The sequence below is a fragment of the Cydia strobilella genome, chromosome 6 (genome assembly GCF_947568885.1).
Source record: "Cydia strobilella chromosome 6, ilCydStro3.1, whole genome shotgun sequence".
Taxonomy (NCBI): domain Eukaryota; kingdom Metazoa; phylum Arthropoda; class Insecta; order Lepidoptera; family Tortricidae; genus Cydia; species Cydia strobilella.
Window position 1 is genome coordinate 14546669 of NC_086046.1, and position 13936 is coordinate 14560604.

The 13936-nt window shown below is 35.3% G+C and overlaps 1 protein-coding gene across 5 annotated transcripts in view; it reads left to right on the forward strand.

The window, feature by feature from the left end:
- The window catches only part of LOC134742486 (RNA-binding protein Musashi homolog Rbp6), a 699530-nt gene that overhangs the window by 218572 nt on the left and 467022 nt on the right, over positions 1–13936 (forward strand). For all 5 annotated transcript variants that reach the window (XM_063675698.1, XM_063675697.1, XM_063675695.1 and 2 more), the window contains exon 3: positions 13050–13131. In XM_063675698.1, the coding sequence (XP_063531768.1) occupies positions 13050–13131 (82 nt within the window). The remainder of the gene's footprint in view (positions 1–13049; positions 13132–13936) is intronic.

Sequence of the window (13936 nt, forward strand, 5' to 3'; positions counted from 1 at the left end):
TAGAATAGTAGTTACGGAAAAAAAAACTAAAATGACGGCACAAGTTACCCCATGGAATTATATATTTTTATGTTTATAGTAAAAAATAATAATCACGTATTTCGATGAATTGCAAGACATTATTTTAGCGTGTGGGAACCGAGATTTTAATATTTGACGGATAAGTTAGAATTTGAATCGACGGAACAACACGCCCTGTTGCGGGGTTAGTTGTTCGGTGTTCCGTTCTGACCGCTCACATTAAACATGTTCTGGTAGGAAAACTGGTTAACAATGAATAAAATAATATCACTTTTAAAAACGCAAATAATCTTTTAAGCAAACAGTGCAAGCCACACAATCTAAATACACTGTTTTCATACCTTACTTTACCTAAAAAAGGCGGTAGATAAGGGGATAAGTTCACCTTTGTATACATTTACTGTAATCTCTGTGTTATGTACTTGTTTTGTAGAATAACGTGTTTACTACTACTACTACTACTAATAATTTTGTATTTTATAAATATAACTTCTAGCCCCGTCCTGCCCCACCTATTTAATTAAGAGTATGCCCTGCACGGCTAAGATGGACGGCTGTCTATCATTTGTCACTATACCTGTCACGCTCTAACAAGTACGTAAGTGCGAAAGTGACGCATGATATGACAAGTGACAAAAACGCGACCATAATACCGCTGCTGAGACGCACTGTTTAGGAACTACGTAGTGTAAAAGACGTTTGTGCGATGCACTTATGCTCATTTTGCTTTTTGGGAGAACAAAGGATAATGGTTATTACACAATTGAGAAGATATTAGTATTAGGCATTCTAGAAAACTAGTATTTAGGTAAGTTAATTTGGCCAGTGTTTGTGTGGCGAAATAGCGAGTGAGAGCTTCGCGGACCCAAACGTGTGTCGTACGTGGCTGGCTCTCCGCCAGCCGCAATACAGAATCCCAAACGAGAATGGTCGTAAGTGTGTAGGAAACCTACATATTATTTTGACTTTTTTCTTTTGACGTGTCGAATACACATTTAACGTGCAGTTTTTATTCACAGGACACAATTTTAAAGTAGTCTATAAACGTTAAAAGTAATAGTAAGTAATGCACCCCTTCGTTGTTTTTATTTTGTTCTGATTTCATTTTCGAATAGCAATTTTTGACAAAGATTTAAGATAATATAAATTGTTTACGACATGTAAATATGATTTTCATTTATAAAGCAATAAGTTAAAAAAAAACAAAGTACGGCCATTATTTATTTAATCGTATGGCAAACATATTGTAAAAATAGAAACAAATTTAAGTAATTAAATGTCTACACTAAGACCATTCAGCCACTTTATGGCTTCGTCGTTCATATTCATAAATCAATGAAAATATATGTAAAAATGTAAATGTGAACGCTTATCGCAATCAATATTATATGTACATATTAACAATATGCGACAAGAACGGCAAGGTCAACAGGAACTTCTGAAAAATGTTATAGATATTGGAGATAATGCATCCAGTTGAAAACTATGACTGCGCCACACTTTATTTGCTGACACCAGTGAAAATTTGCGTCAGGCTAAGTGCCAAATTTATAACATTGGAATGTACTACGAAAGGTTTTCACGCTAATTGGTTCGGTTGGGCAAGGATTGTTAAAGATAAAATATGCGATGCGGATTGTTTTCGTTTACATTTTGATTGATTGCTTCATTACTACTGCGAATTCAGCAACAGAACATTTTTTGTTTCATTTTCAAGTGTGTGAGATGATTTTAATGACTGTTCGAAAATCAAAGATAGGTAACGATATTTTAATTTGTTTCGATTAAAAATGTAGGTACAAATGACGGACTTTCTCTATCTGTTAACTTTAGCTTTTTAGGGCATTATTTTCTACGCTCGCAATACTTGAGTTAAGGCATAAAAGGCGAGATTTAAAGGCATCATAGTCATAGAAAACATCTAGTATGTTGGTCTATGACTTTATAATTAAAATTTATTATTTATTATTATGAATAATTAAGTCTTTACCACTTATTGCTATTCTTGCCAACTACACTTAGCTAATATCATACTGTTTCAATGTGATGGATGCGACGGGTCATTTCGGCCGAATTTGTCGGGCTAGTTTCCAATTTTATGGTGGTTGGGCAAGCGGCGTGGATATCGGGCCCTCGTTCGAAATGCGCGAATCTTCCAACTCGGTCGCCGGTGGATTCGGACAAATATAAATCGAAAAATAATATAGTAGGGCCTTGACAAAAATATAAAAATCTTAGGGTCTATTTGTTTGACCATTTTTTTTAAATTGTATCATAAATGGGCACAGGCACTGTAGGCCCTATCCATCGTAGTCTGTAGATGCAAGTTGGGTAGTCGTAAATCTTCAAGCCGATCCTGAATTGACAATCTGATACAGCTTTGATCTTGTTTTGATTTCTGGTTGAAGAAATATCACTTTTGACGCTGACAGATCAAAACCATAACATGTTCAGATCAGATTCATAAGCTGTTATTACAATTTGAATACTCCTCTATGTAAGAATAATTAGCCTGAATAAATTTAAATTTTTCAATTAGAGAGACGCCTCGTTCCTCCACCAACCACGACAAGTTGTTGCCTGCCTCTGTCGAATTCCGAACAAAAGTTAGTACATTAAAACTGCCAATTAGGGGCATTTCAAGTCCAAGTTGTTTAAGAATTCGCGTAATTATTCTTGGATGACTTGACGACAATGGATGCTTGACAATAAAATTCTACTGACAAATAACCCTTTCTTAGGGTAATTGTCCGGTTCGTCAGAGTCTAAAGTACAGTAATCTGTATAAAGTACATTTCAATGATGTGAAATGTGAAAATCAGCTTCAGCAAGTAACAAGTTCTAGGAAATGATTTTAAGCTGCCTTAATATAATTCGGTGAACTGAGTAGCATAACAAAATGCGTGTGCATCTAGAGCTAATGCGTCGCGAGTGCGCATGCATGCTTGCTGTAGAATGCGCCCTTTATGCGGGCTAATTAGATGCACAATCTAGAGCAAACATGGATGCGCACTCGCAACTCTGAATGCATCTTAATATATTCCTCTCTCTTTTTGAAGTGATAAAAAGATAATTAGAAAATATCGGGACTGAAAGTTCCAAGTTTAAAATAATATGACGTTTTGTTAAAAAATTTAGGATTTTTGAATATCGAAATGTTAGATACTTGTCTGTTCTTGTATTGAAATAGTATTTTCACTTCTCCTACTCTGAAGGTCGGCTTCTGTTTATCTATGTAGCGTAGCGTAGAATTATATTATGCGATGTAATCCGTTAAAAGAGTTTTATTTCATAAGTAACTATTGCGGTGCTCGAAGACAATATTATTATTCATGTACATAATTTAAAAACTGTTTACTTCACTCAATAAATTGTTATGAAATATTTAAATTACTCTAATCGCATTTTATTTTAGGTATAATATTGTTATTTTTGTTAAAAATAATAATTTGCATGAAATGTATCTAACTATGAGAAATGACTGAATTAGGATTTTTTTCCTTTTTATTTTGTTTTCCTCGTATTCGATATGAAAAGTAGTGTTTAACTCGAATAAAAGGCATCGCCATACTTTGGTTAAGAATTTTCATACTATTTCTACTCATCTATCTCAATAGTTTTTATACAAGTAGATTTAGGCAAATTTTGGAGTGGGCATTCAGCACGTGCATTGCAGACGAGAGATTGAACAAGTTTAAACACAAGAATATTCACAAGTGTTACATTTTGACAGCTCAAGACGACAACTCAATCTTAATTGTCAATTTAACAAAAATGCCTGCAAACGCTGCACGTTAAGGGACGTTATTACTATGCAGTTCCAATTTATTGCTATCTCTCTTCCTTACAAGGTTATTACTGTCGGAACACTATCCTGGGAACGTCCAGCCCGGTCTCTCCTAGTTAAAAAAACTATGCTACACTAATAAACTAAGGTTTCTCCTATCTTAGTAACTAACACACGATACTGTTTATGCAATTGTGTGTATGTATGTGGACACACGACTGTCCAAACCAAAGACAAACACAACTATTTATTGAGCAAGTTCCTGACTCAGGCGCTGGCTCTCTGTTCTTATCGCTAGCCGCCAAGGGCGAGGATTTATTTCAGAAGTTACCAGCATAAATCTGACCTAAAGGTCAGTGGTTACTATGCGTTATCTGAGATCACAATTGTTCTGGTTCTACAAAATGAATGCCTTTCCGTGCTTGGTAAGGTTCAGCACCGACTAGTTTGGCAATACTCGAATTTTCACGTCGATGGAAATAAAAGCCACGGCAACAGCACTGGCATTTATCTTAAATAAAAAACACCAAAACATACCCCTATTTTTTAGATCTAAACCAGCCTTGATATACTACTGACTTAGGTTGTAGATATTGCGAGAACGTGTCCTGAATAAATAATTATTGTAAACAATTTTGATGTTATCTGTATGTATCTACGTGTAGTGTAAGGGGTTGAACGGAGCCCGACCGAATTTCGATTTTATGGTCACTGAACAATCTTCAGTCATTGAACGTTTTCCTGACTAGAAAATACTTTCACTTTCAAAAGACTTCCAAGCCCTTCGTTCGCTTGAAAAAACTTGGATAACTGTCGGATAATCCTGATGTAATAATATATTATTATGTATTTGAATTACGAAATTACTTGTAGATCCACAATGTTTCCATGTCATTATTTGAGTAATTTAAAAATTTCATTTTATTTCACTTTGATTTAAGGAGTCTATTCGACTTGTAAGTGGGGTAGCTGTAAAGAGCTCCAATATACGTACTCGTATATCTTCGTTTCATAAATGTACAAAAAAGTAGGTACTGGAATCTAGAATATGCGTAACAGCCGTAGTAGTCATTGGAAAACGCATTAAATTATTTACCGTACTCTCGCGCAACAAACTCCAAATTCAAACTGATGTTTCTATGGCCGTTGTGACTGTTATAAGTAGTAGCAAAGAGAATAGAGTGTATAGAGGCTTTTTATTGTCATAGTAAATTTTGTAGTCACAGTAAATTTACTGCCAATCTTTTGACATAGGATTAAAACTAAAACTGAAACCGGCCAAGTGCGAGTCGGACTCGCGTTCCAAGGGTTCCGTACATTACACAATTTAAATAATGTATTTTTTTATGTGAAACGTGAGTGAAATGTCTTATTATTTTAACATGCTCATTCTACAGGTTTGTAATGCAACAATATCAATAACTAGCATTTGACACGTTATTTGTCAATGAGCAACACCCTTTACTGGCCATTGGTAAACCTTATCTCGTTGCAGTAAGGTATGCATATGGTCTGTTAACAGTGTTTTTCGATGGTAACTAGCAATTGTTTGAAGTCACTAAAACGACGAAGCATCTTGTGTAGAATTAATTACTAGTCGAATAGAATTGTTAAGAAAACTAAACAACTAATACTTTTTTAAATATTTATCGGATTAAAGAATAAATACTCAAGATGAGTTCAAAATAAAATAAAAAACTCTTGGGGTGTCTCAGGTTTTCAGTGGCTCAAGTAACACCGTGTATATATGGATAAATGATTTATTAATAATATTTTTTATTATTTTTAGAACGCCATATGACTGACCCTTGTTTTTTCACTGATATCTGTTAAAATTGATAAATATCAAACGATGTCGCCATCTACACGAGTAGGTGAAAGGTATGGCACCATCTATTCGAGCATACATTTTTCTTGATTTTCCGAGGTACGTTTTTTTCTTAGACTACTTATACGGACAGAGTTACATATTTCCTTGGTTATTACCATGTGATATAGATACATACGTCACACTTGTTACTTTAATGAATCGAATTCCGATGAATAAAATGACAATTTTTTTAAGATCGTTATTAAATAGAAATTAATCTTAAAATCAAACTACCCGTTATTGTTAAACTGACTAAGTTTGGATACCTACGCTCGAGGTCGGAGGTAATAATTAAAGTGCTACTGCGATATAGACGTATTGCAGCTGCGCACTAGTTCCAGTAATATGGTGACTTCCAATTTAATGGTGGTTGAGCAACTGCTGGGTGGCGCACCGACAAAAGATATAAAATATCATAGTAGGTACGCCGCGCTACGTCATTACCGATATGCGATATGCGGCTTCCGTGTGCTACAAAAGTAGCAATTTCATGATGCTGTGGATTCATTACCGAAAGTAAGATTTCATTGCAATGTTATTTTGTAAAGTAGTAGTTCAAATATTGATTAATTAGAGGTTTTAGACTGGCTTTGTGAGGATAATCAGTTGGTTTTGTGTCACTTCCTCTTCCTAACTTGACTTAAATAAGATACCTGTGTCTAAGAAGGTCCTGTTCTTAAGCGTCTACTTTCATAATTTCATATTTTTAGAAGTGTGAATGCGTTTAAATTTTGCGCCCATGTTCGCTAGTACATAGACAAAGCTGGAAGTTCTATAAAAAAAAGACGATGGGCCTACTTAGACGCAAGTACCTTATGAGATGTCGACATAATCAGTAGATATTTACCTATCATATCATGGAGACTATATAAAGGAGCCAAATCTCTATGTATGAAAAGTGTCCATCAAAAAACAGTGATTAGGCGGCGCCACCATACACCGAAATACTACCAAAAACAACCTACGTAATTTGGTCGGGTTATTTGTTGCCTTATATGGTTCATGTTATACTCATGTCCCAGAGCCTAACTAGCGCCACCGGAGAGATTAGGAACTATTATTTAAAGCTGAAAGCGGTCACTTTTACAACAATTCTGCCATAAGAGATTGGCATCCTTTCTATACCATCCATATATCATATATTTAAAATATGGAACAGGTACACAGCTGGATAAAAGTTGAACGTCTAGCGACCTTCAACAAGGAGGAGTTTAGGCCAGAGAGTGTCAACAGCCTGGCGCAAGTAAGAACCAAAAAACAATTTTATGGAATTGCTCTAAAACTAATGGCGGATATTGCCATCTCATTCTCTCAGTTTATCCATCTTACTTCATCTCATAATCGCCATTTTCATCTGCTCTGTGGCCATATTGTGATTGCGGGAGCTTCAAAAGTTTCTGTTAGTTTTGGAGTTTTTCTTCGTGTTTTTGGTTTTAATTCGTGTTATCATTTTTCGAAAAACATTGATTGAAACATAAGATTTAAAACTTTCGCGTTTTGAACACATATTAAATCACATTTAAAATCGGGTCTATCGCGAATTTATTTTGTTACCTTTATTTTCCGACGTTTCGACACAGGTTTCACTAGTCGTGGTCGCGGCTAACTGATGTCTCAGCAAAATGTCAAAACAGAGATTTGTATGACCGAAAAGTTTGGGGTAGACATCACATTTTCAAACCACCCACTACACATAAATGTTAATTATTGTCCATAGACACGCAACACTTACAACATCCGCGCACACATCACACCAGTTAGCCGCGACCACGACCAGTGAAACCTGTGTCGAAACGTCGGAAAATAAAGGTAACAAAATAAATTCGCGATAGACCCGATTTTAAATGTGATTTAATATTTATTGAAACGTATAGCACAGTACGTTCCAAAAAATGTTTTTCATACAAAAATGTGACCAAGTAAACGATAAAGAACTTGTGCTATTTGTGGAAATCGTGCCTACTACTACCGATGTGAAAAAAAAACCGGCCAAGTGCGAGTCGGACTCGCGCACCGAGGGTTACGTACTTTTTAGTATTTGTTGTTATAGCGGCAACAGAAATACATCATCTGTGAAAATTTCAACTGTCTAGTTATCACGGTTTATGAGATACAGCCTGGTGACAGACAGAGAGACGGACAGACGGACAGACGGACAGCGGAGTCTTAGTAATAGGGTCCCGTTTTTACCCTTTGGGTACGGAACCCTAAAAAGGAAGTTAATGGCGAAATACCCTTTAGATCCTGACCGGTAAGCAAGAAATTAAATAATACTTATTTTAGTCCCGTTTACCACAGCATATTACGTGCATGCACAATTGTAAATAAGTTTAATTTATTTTTCAGTTGCAAACAGTAGCTGTAAATTGACTTCTGGCTACGTTTGATTAATAAACTATTTGTCTCGAATGTTTCAGATCACCGGGAAAATATTCCCCGGAAGTCAGATGCAACATTAGCTGCTTGGCTCCTTAGATATATTAGCTAAGAAGATAGCGTTTATACTCAATTTTGGGAACAAATTAAATTATTTTTATTAAATATTTTGATTTGTGTTTTTTGAAGTAGTCACAGTACTATATATAAATTCCACCACTGCCTTACCACTGGAGGGCTTCGTCACTTTTTCTTTATTATATGACATCTATTACAGTTTATAAGATAGCGTTAATGTTTTCTGTTTTACTATTACTCAATGAATGTCGTAAAAAAATGACGCATTTTCTCTTGGTGAAAATACTGCCGTTTTATAAAAAAACCGGCCAAGTGCGAGTCGGACTCGCGCACGAAGGGTTCCGTACCATTACGGAAAAAAACAGCAAAAAAAATCACGTTTGGTGTATGGGAGCCCCATTTAAATATTTATATTATTCTGTTTTTAGTATTTGTTGTTATAGCGGCAACAGAAATACATCATATGTGAAAATTTCAACTGTCTAGCTATCACGGTTCATGAGATACAGTCTGGTGACAGACAGACGGACAGACGGACAGACGGACGGACAGACGGACAGACGGACAGCGGAGTCTTAGTAATAGGGTAACGTTTTTACCCTTTGGGTACGGAACCCTAAAAAAGGCCGATCAAGGTTGCACAGCAAAATATGATTTGTAATTTTTGTTAATAAAATATGAGGTTTGTTTTATTTTTGTATTTTGATCGTTAAAGAAGATGACTCATCCGAGAAGTACAACGGATAATTTATCGAGAAACGGTATGTTGGTACTCATGTTGCTTGACTTAATTTTGACGTTTGAATTGTGTTTTATTATGTGTGTGTTACTAGACTAATGCCAAATTGAGTATATTGGCCAGTAAAAAGGTCCCATCTCTTAAAACGTAGTGGTTATATTATCTTTGGTGACAAGTTTCGGCGCTTCCGCGGCCGGCTCCCTGACACTGTGGGGTTGCTTAATATATGGCAACCATGATGTGATTTGTAGTTTTGTTTTAAAATATATTTTTTGTAATATGTGTGCTAGTTTTCAGGTATTTATCTATGAGCCACTAGTTGCCTGAAAATAAAGTTTTTTATTCTATTTCAAAACTTAAATGCACCCTTAAAGCTTACTTCGAGGTGAGCCGACGAGCAAATGTTGTTTTAAGGGGCAAAGTTAAACGCAGTAAATTTAATAAATGGAACACTTGCTAGTCTGGACTTGCTAGGATAAATTAGTTTTACTGTCATATTTGCGTGCAAGTATGTTAAAAGTTATTCTTGGTTTTAGCGAATCGTAAGCACTTACCGATATATAAAACACAATATTTGTGTGCAAAGTACAATTTTTTTAATTTTTAATTAAATTTGTGTGAAATGTGTTGAAATATTTTGTTAGTGTTCATATTATGTTAGTAGGTTACAACATACAACAAGAATTGAATCAATAAAAGATTTTCTTACAAATGTGTCTCTAAGAAACTTGTCTTAAATTGATTTGTTTAAACTGCAATGTAATTCCGCGGAGCATCTTCCTTTGGCACTCACTGATAATGAACTAGAATAAGGAAAAAGGGACAAAATGCAAACAAGTACTCCGCGATAGCCCCCAATGTCCGTGTACTTCTTAGACGTACAAAATCTCCAATCTCTCGAGAAGTGCGGTCGAATAATTCAGGTACCACTACAACTTGCGTTCGGATGGAAACGCTACTCGCCAGCCAAATGCTAATTTTATGGTGGTTGAGCAACTGTGCCGAATCTACCCCGCTGTCCTTCGCACTGGCTCCCCAGTATTGCCTAGTAGGCATCATCTAAATAAAATATACATACATTTTGTAAGGCTGATTTGTATGAACGAAACGAACACGATACGATTGAAAACTTATCGAATTACTAGCTATAGTTATAACCTTTTTATAATGTATTTAGTAGCGTTTTTTATGTTGTGTAATTTTAGGTTTACGTACGTTAATTAATACCAAATAAATCTTGACTTAACAATATCGAAGTTGAATACATATCATAAGAACTTTTGTTTAAATATTTATAAAAATATTAAATATACATTTTTAGCCTTAATTAAGTTACCTACTAGTAATAAGAAGTCTTGTGGTTAAAGAAATTTATTTTCTCAAAAGAAATTTAACATTTCACTTAAATAGAGAAAATCCAAGATAAAACATAAAATATGAGTGAGCATGCAGGTAATTAACAAACTCTTACTTTACTTAAACTCTAAAAAGTCTTAGCGTCTTTGTCATTTAAACTCACATAATTTTTAAAATAAGACAAAATGTCAATCAAAACCGACGTTATTCCCCTGTTCTTACTGAAAACAAAGCGACTGTTTGTCAGAAAACAAGCAATTTTTCAACCTGAAAATTTGAATTATTAACTTAATATTTACAGAACTTCTGTAGTGAATGCAATTGGTTCTGAATTTAAATGTGATTAAAAACTTTGACGAATTTCCAATGTCCCAATTTGCATAATAATGTAATAATTGAATTAAACCAATGCACGTTCCATTACCCACGTTCACTTTGCTCACAATAAAGAAGAATAAAAAGTGTAAAATGCGCCGTAGCAGTATGTCCTAGGTGATTAATGGTACAGTCAACATGCAATCGTTACTTTTCATTACTGTTCCGAAGTGCGGACCCTAAAGCCGCGGCCGCCTGGTCAGATTAGAAAAGTTTACTTCTAAACAAGTCGAAAATCGACTTTAAAAGCATGGCCCAACATTTGGTTTTGCAAGCGCCTCAGCACTCTCAGCAGCCGGATTGAAGGCAACTTTAAATTGGAATGTATCCCGCAATAAGCCTCTCGTGATTGGCCTGTTTGTACTTAATTACCCACTAGGTATTAATCGGGAAGTTTTACACGATGCAGCTGAAAAAGAATGGTGTTTGGATACATTCAAGCCCTCTCCATTCCAATAACACCCCGAATTTAATTATACCTAAATGGTTTCACACACTGAATGTGATCGTGTGCACGAGTATGTATGCCAAGCAAATGCAGCGCTCGCAGTCATTTCGATGTTAAACAGAAGTAAATACATACGACTAGGTATGGATGTTTACTTTAGGAAGTGGTTAAAGTTATAGTTAACCAGATAAATTGCAACGCACTGCATGCAGGGTTGTCGCTTAGCTTACTTATAAAACTACCTATTTATAACTTTTTTCACAGCAGAAATTATAAAATACTTCAATTACTACTTAAGTACAGACAATAAATTCGAAATAATTTATTACGAGGTAACTTCTTCCCGTGACTTGTTCTTACACTCTCGCCCATTTCCGCGCTTCCAGAAATTATTTTTGGATTTTAATAGTTACTGTATAAATTTAGGTTTATAATTTTAATTTAATAAATTGTTTTGTTGTTGTAAATTGGACCGAAACATGTCGAGCTATTCGACTTAATAATACGTAAGTGACCCGGTTTAAATTAATTTAATATGTTTGAGTCTCACGGGAGTTTTATAGTTAAAATTACAATAAATTGATTAACATAAAAATTATCGACCAATACATTCATATATTAGCAAACTTGAGGAGGGCTCATATGACTTTGAAATTTCGCTTTGTACTTATTAAAATGAACACTGACAATCCCACTGCAGTGCAAGAGTATCTTCTAAAGCTTTCTTGCCTTCGTCCACGTGGATCATATTATTTGTGTTGAGCGTGCGAGGCAGTTAGCTCTAATATTTTTTTATAAAATAATGCAAATAGAGAATGCTTGTTCCATATTCATAACTTGATTTGAACTTAGGTACAATGGTTTTTATATCTACTTCGTTAATAAGAAATAACCACCGCCACATACCTACATGTGAGATGTTTTTACTTTCATTAAATTAAATGAATATTTTTTTGACAAAATACCGCGTTAGTCACTGACCGGAAATTATGCAAAGCAGGTCTAAAACGTGAACGTGGAAAATCAGAATATTCATTTTATAGGGAACCCTATCCATTAGTGAGACTTAGGGTGGCGCGGCCGCAAACAAATCTCGCGGATGCTCCTTGCATGTATTTAAGGCAAACATTCGAGACGTTTTAACAAGCCAACATAAATAGAGAAACTCGATACTAAATACTCGAGCTCCCTGTCGAAGCAAATCTCTCGTGACACGATAAACAACCGGAACGGTTCTGCGGAGCGTGCGCTCTCGAACATTCTGCCTGACGACTCCTTCAGTCATTTGAAGGGAACGGCTCTTATCGTCTTACTTTTATGGACTGCGAATCGAAAAGGCTTCGACGTTACAAAACGAGACCCTTCTATTGTGTGGAAGTGTTGAGTGAATGTACCATGAACGTTCTTTGTCGCTGTATGTACCAGTACTTTTCGTAACTTTTCGTATTCGGAAAATACACTAACCCTCGGATAATAAAATTCAACATACATTCGTGTACTTTATTTTTTCAAACTATGTAGCATTTCCGTTATTCACGCATGCGGTATTTGCCAGGATTAAAATAATATTCAATTTGGCTAAGTGATTTCTTTACGTGGATGCCAAGCTAATGTCACCGGACTCGATGTCGATACTCTACGCCGTAGAGCCGTAGAGTCTACGGGCTTACCCCCTTATTCATAAAACTATACGGGCCTGATTTAGTTAAATTACGTTTTATCCCTTTCTTACACATACATAAATCAAAATAACAGATAAAGACAAACGATTCATAGCTAATTCAGGCTTGAAACGCGTTTATGAATAACGCCATTAGTATGTTCCGTCGTATAAAGTAAAATATATTTTTCATGCATAGAACTACAAATATATTATTATGTAACTTAGTCAGGCTATAAATATAGCCTGCGTCTCCATTCTCATCTAACTATTGAACTTTCCGTTTCCTATTAAAAGTTTACTGAACATTGTTTAACCAATTTTTTCTTTTCTTTCCAGAAAGCCTTCGAGATTACTTTAGCAAATTCGGCGAAATCACAGAAGTTATGGTTATGAAAGATCCAACAACGAGGCGGTCGAGGTACGTCTTTATACATTCAATTTGTAAGGATACTCAACTAGGATTTTGGTATTTTACTGTAATCGCTGAGCAGATATTTTCACGAAAACGGAAAATAAAGATTTAACTTGGGCACCAGCAGGATAAGGAAAGTAACGTTTAGAAGAAGTACTAAATTTATTTATGCAAAATTCTAACTTTTTTATAAGACAATTTTGAGGCATTAAGTATATTTAACACATAAATTTGCCTTAGAAGTAGGTAGTTTGTGTCAGTGCCATCGTAAACTTCCTAGTTCTAGGATAGGATACGATCGTTTCTACAATAGGGCCTTAACACATGGTATACTCATAAATAAAGGGTATTAACAAACATACAGGTCAGTGTGTAAATCCAATACGGGCGAATATTTAAACGGTGGTTAGCATACGACCTAAAATAGTTATTTATGGAACAAGTGCGGAAATCATCTTTACGCACGTGTATCATACAATGTTTTACTATGCATTGTGCGAGTAAATAAAAAAACATCATGGCAAATAAGTTTAATTATTAAAAGGAGTGTTTTAAATCGACACGAGTTGCAAATTACCTATTCGCACATGTATCGTTCAACGTCTTACAGTACATATGGCCCTTTAAACTTTCGACATATGCACGAAAAGTGCTCTTTTCCGCACTAGTGCGAGAAAGTAGCACCATATGTACTGTAAAAAAAATTGAAAATAAAAAGCACTAGTGCGGAAAAGTAGTACTTTCCGCATGATATGGCTCCGTAGGAAACGCACTTTTCGAGCACATGCATTGTAAAGTATATTGAGATAAA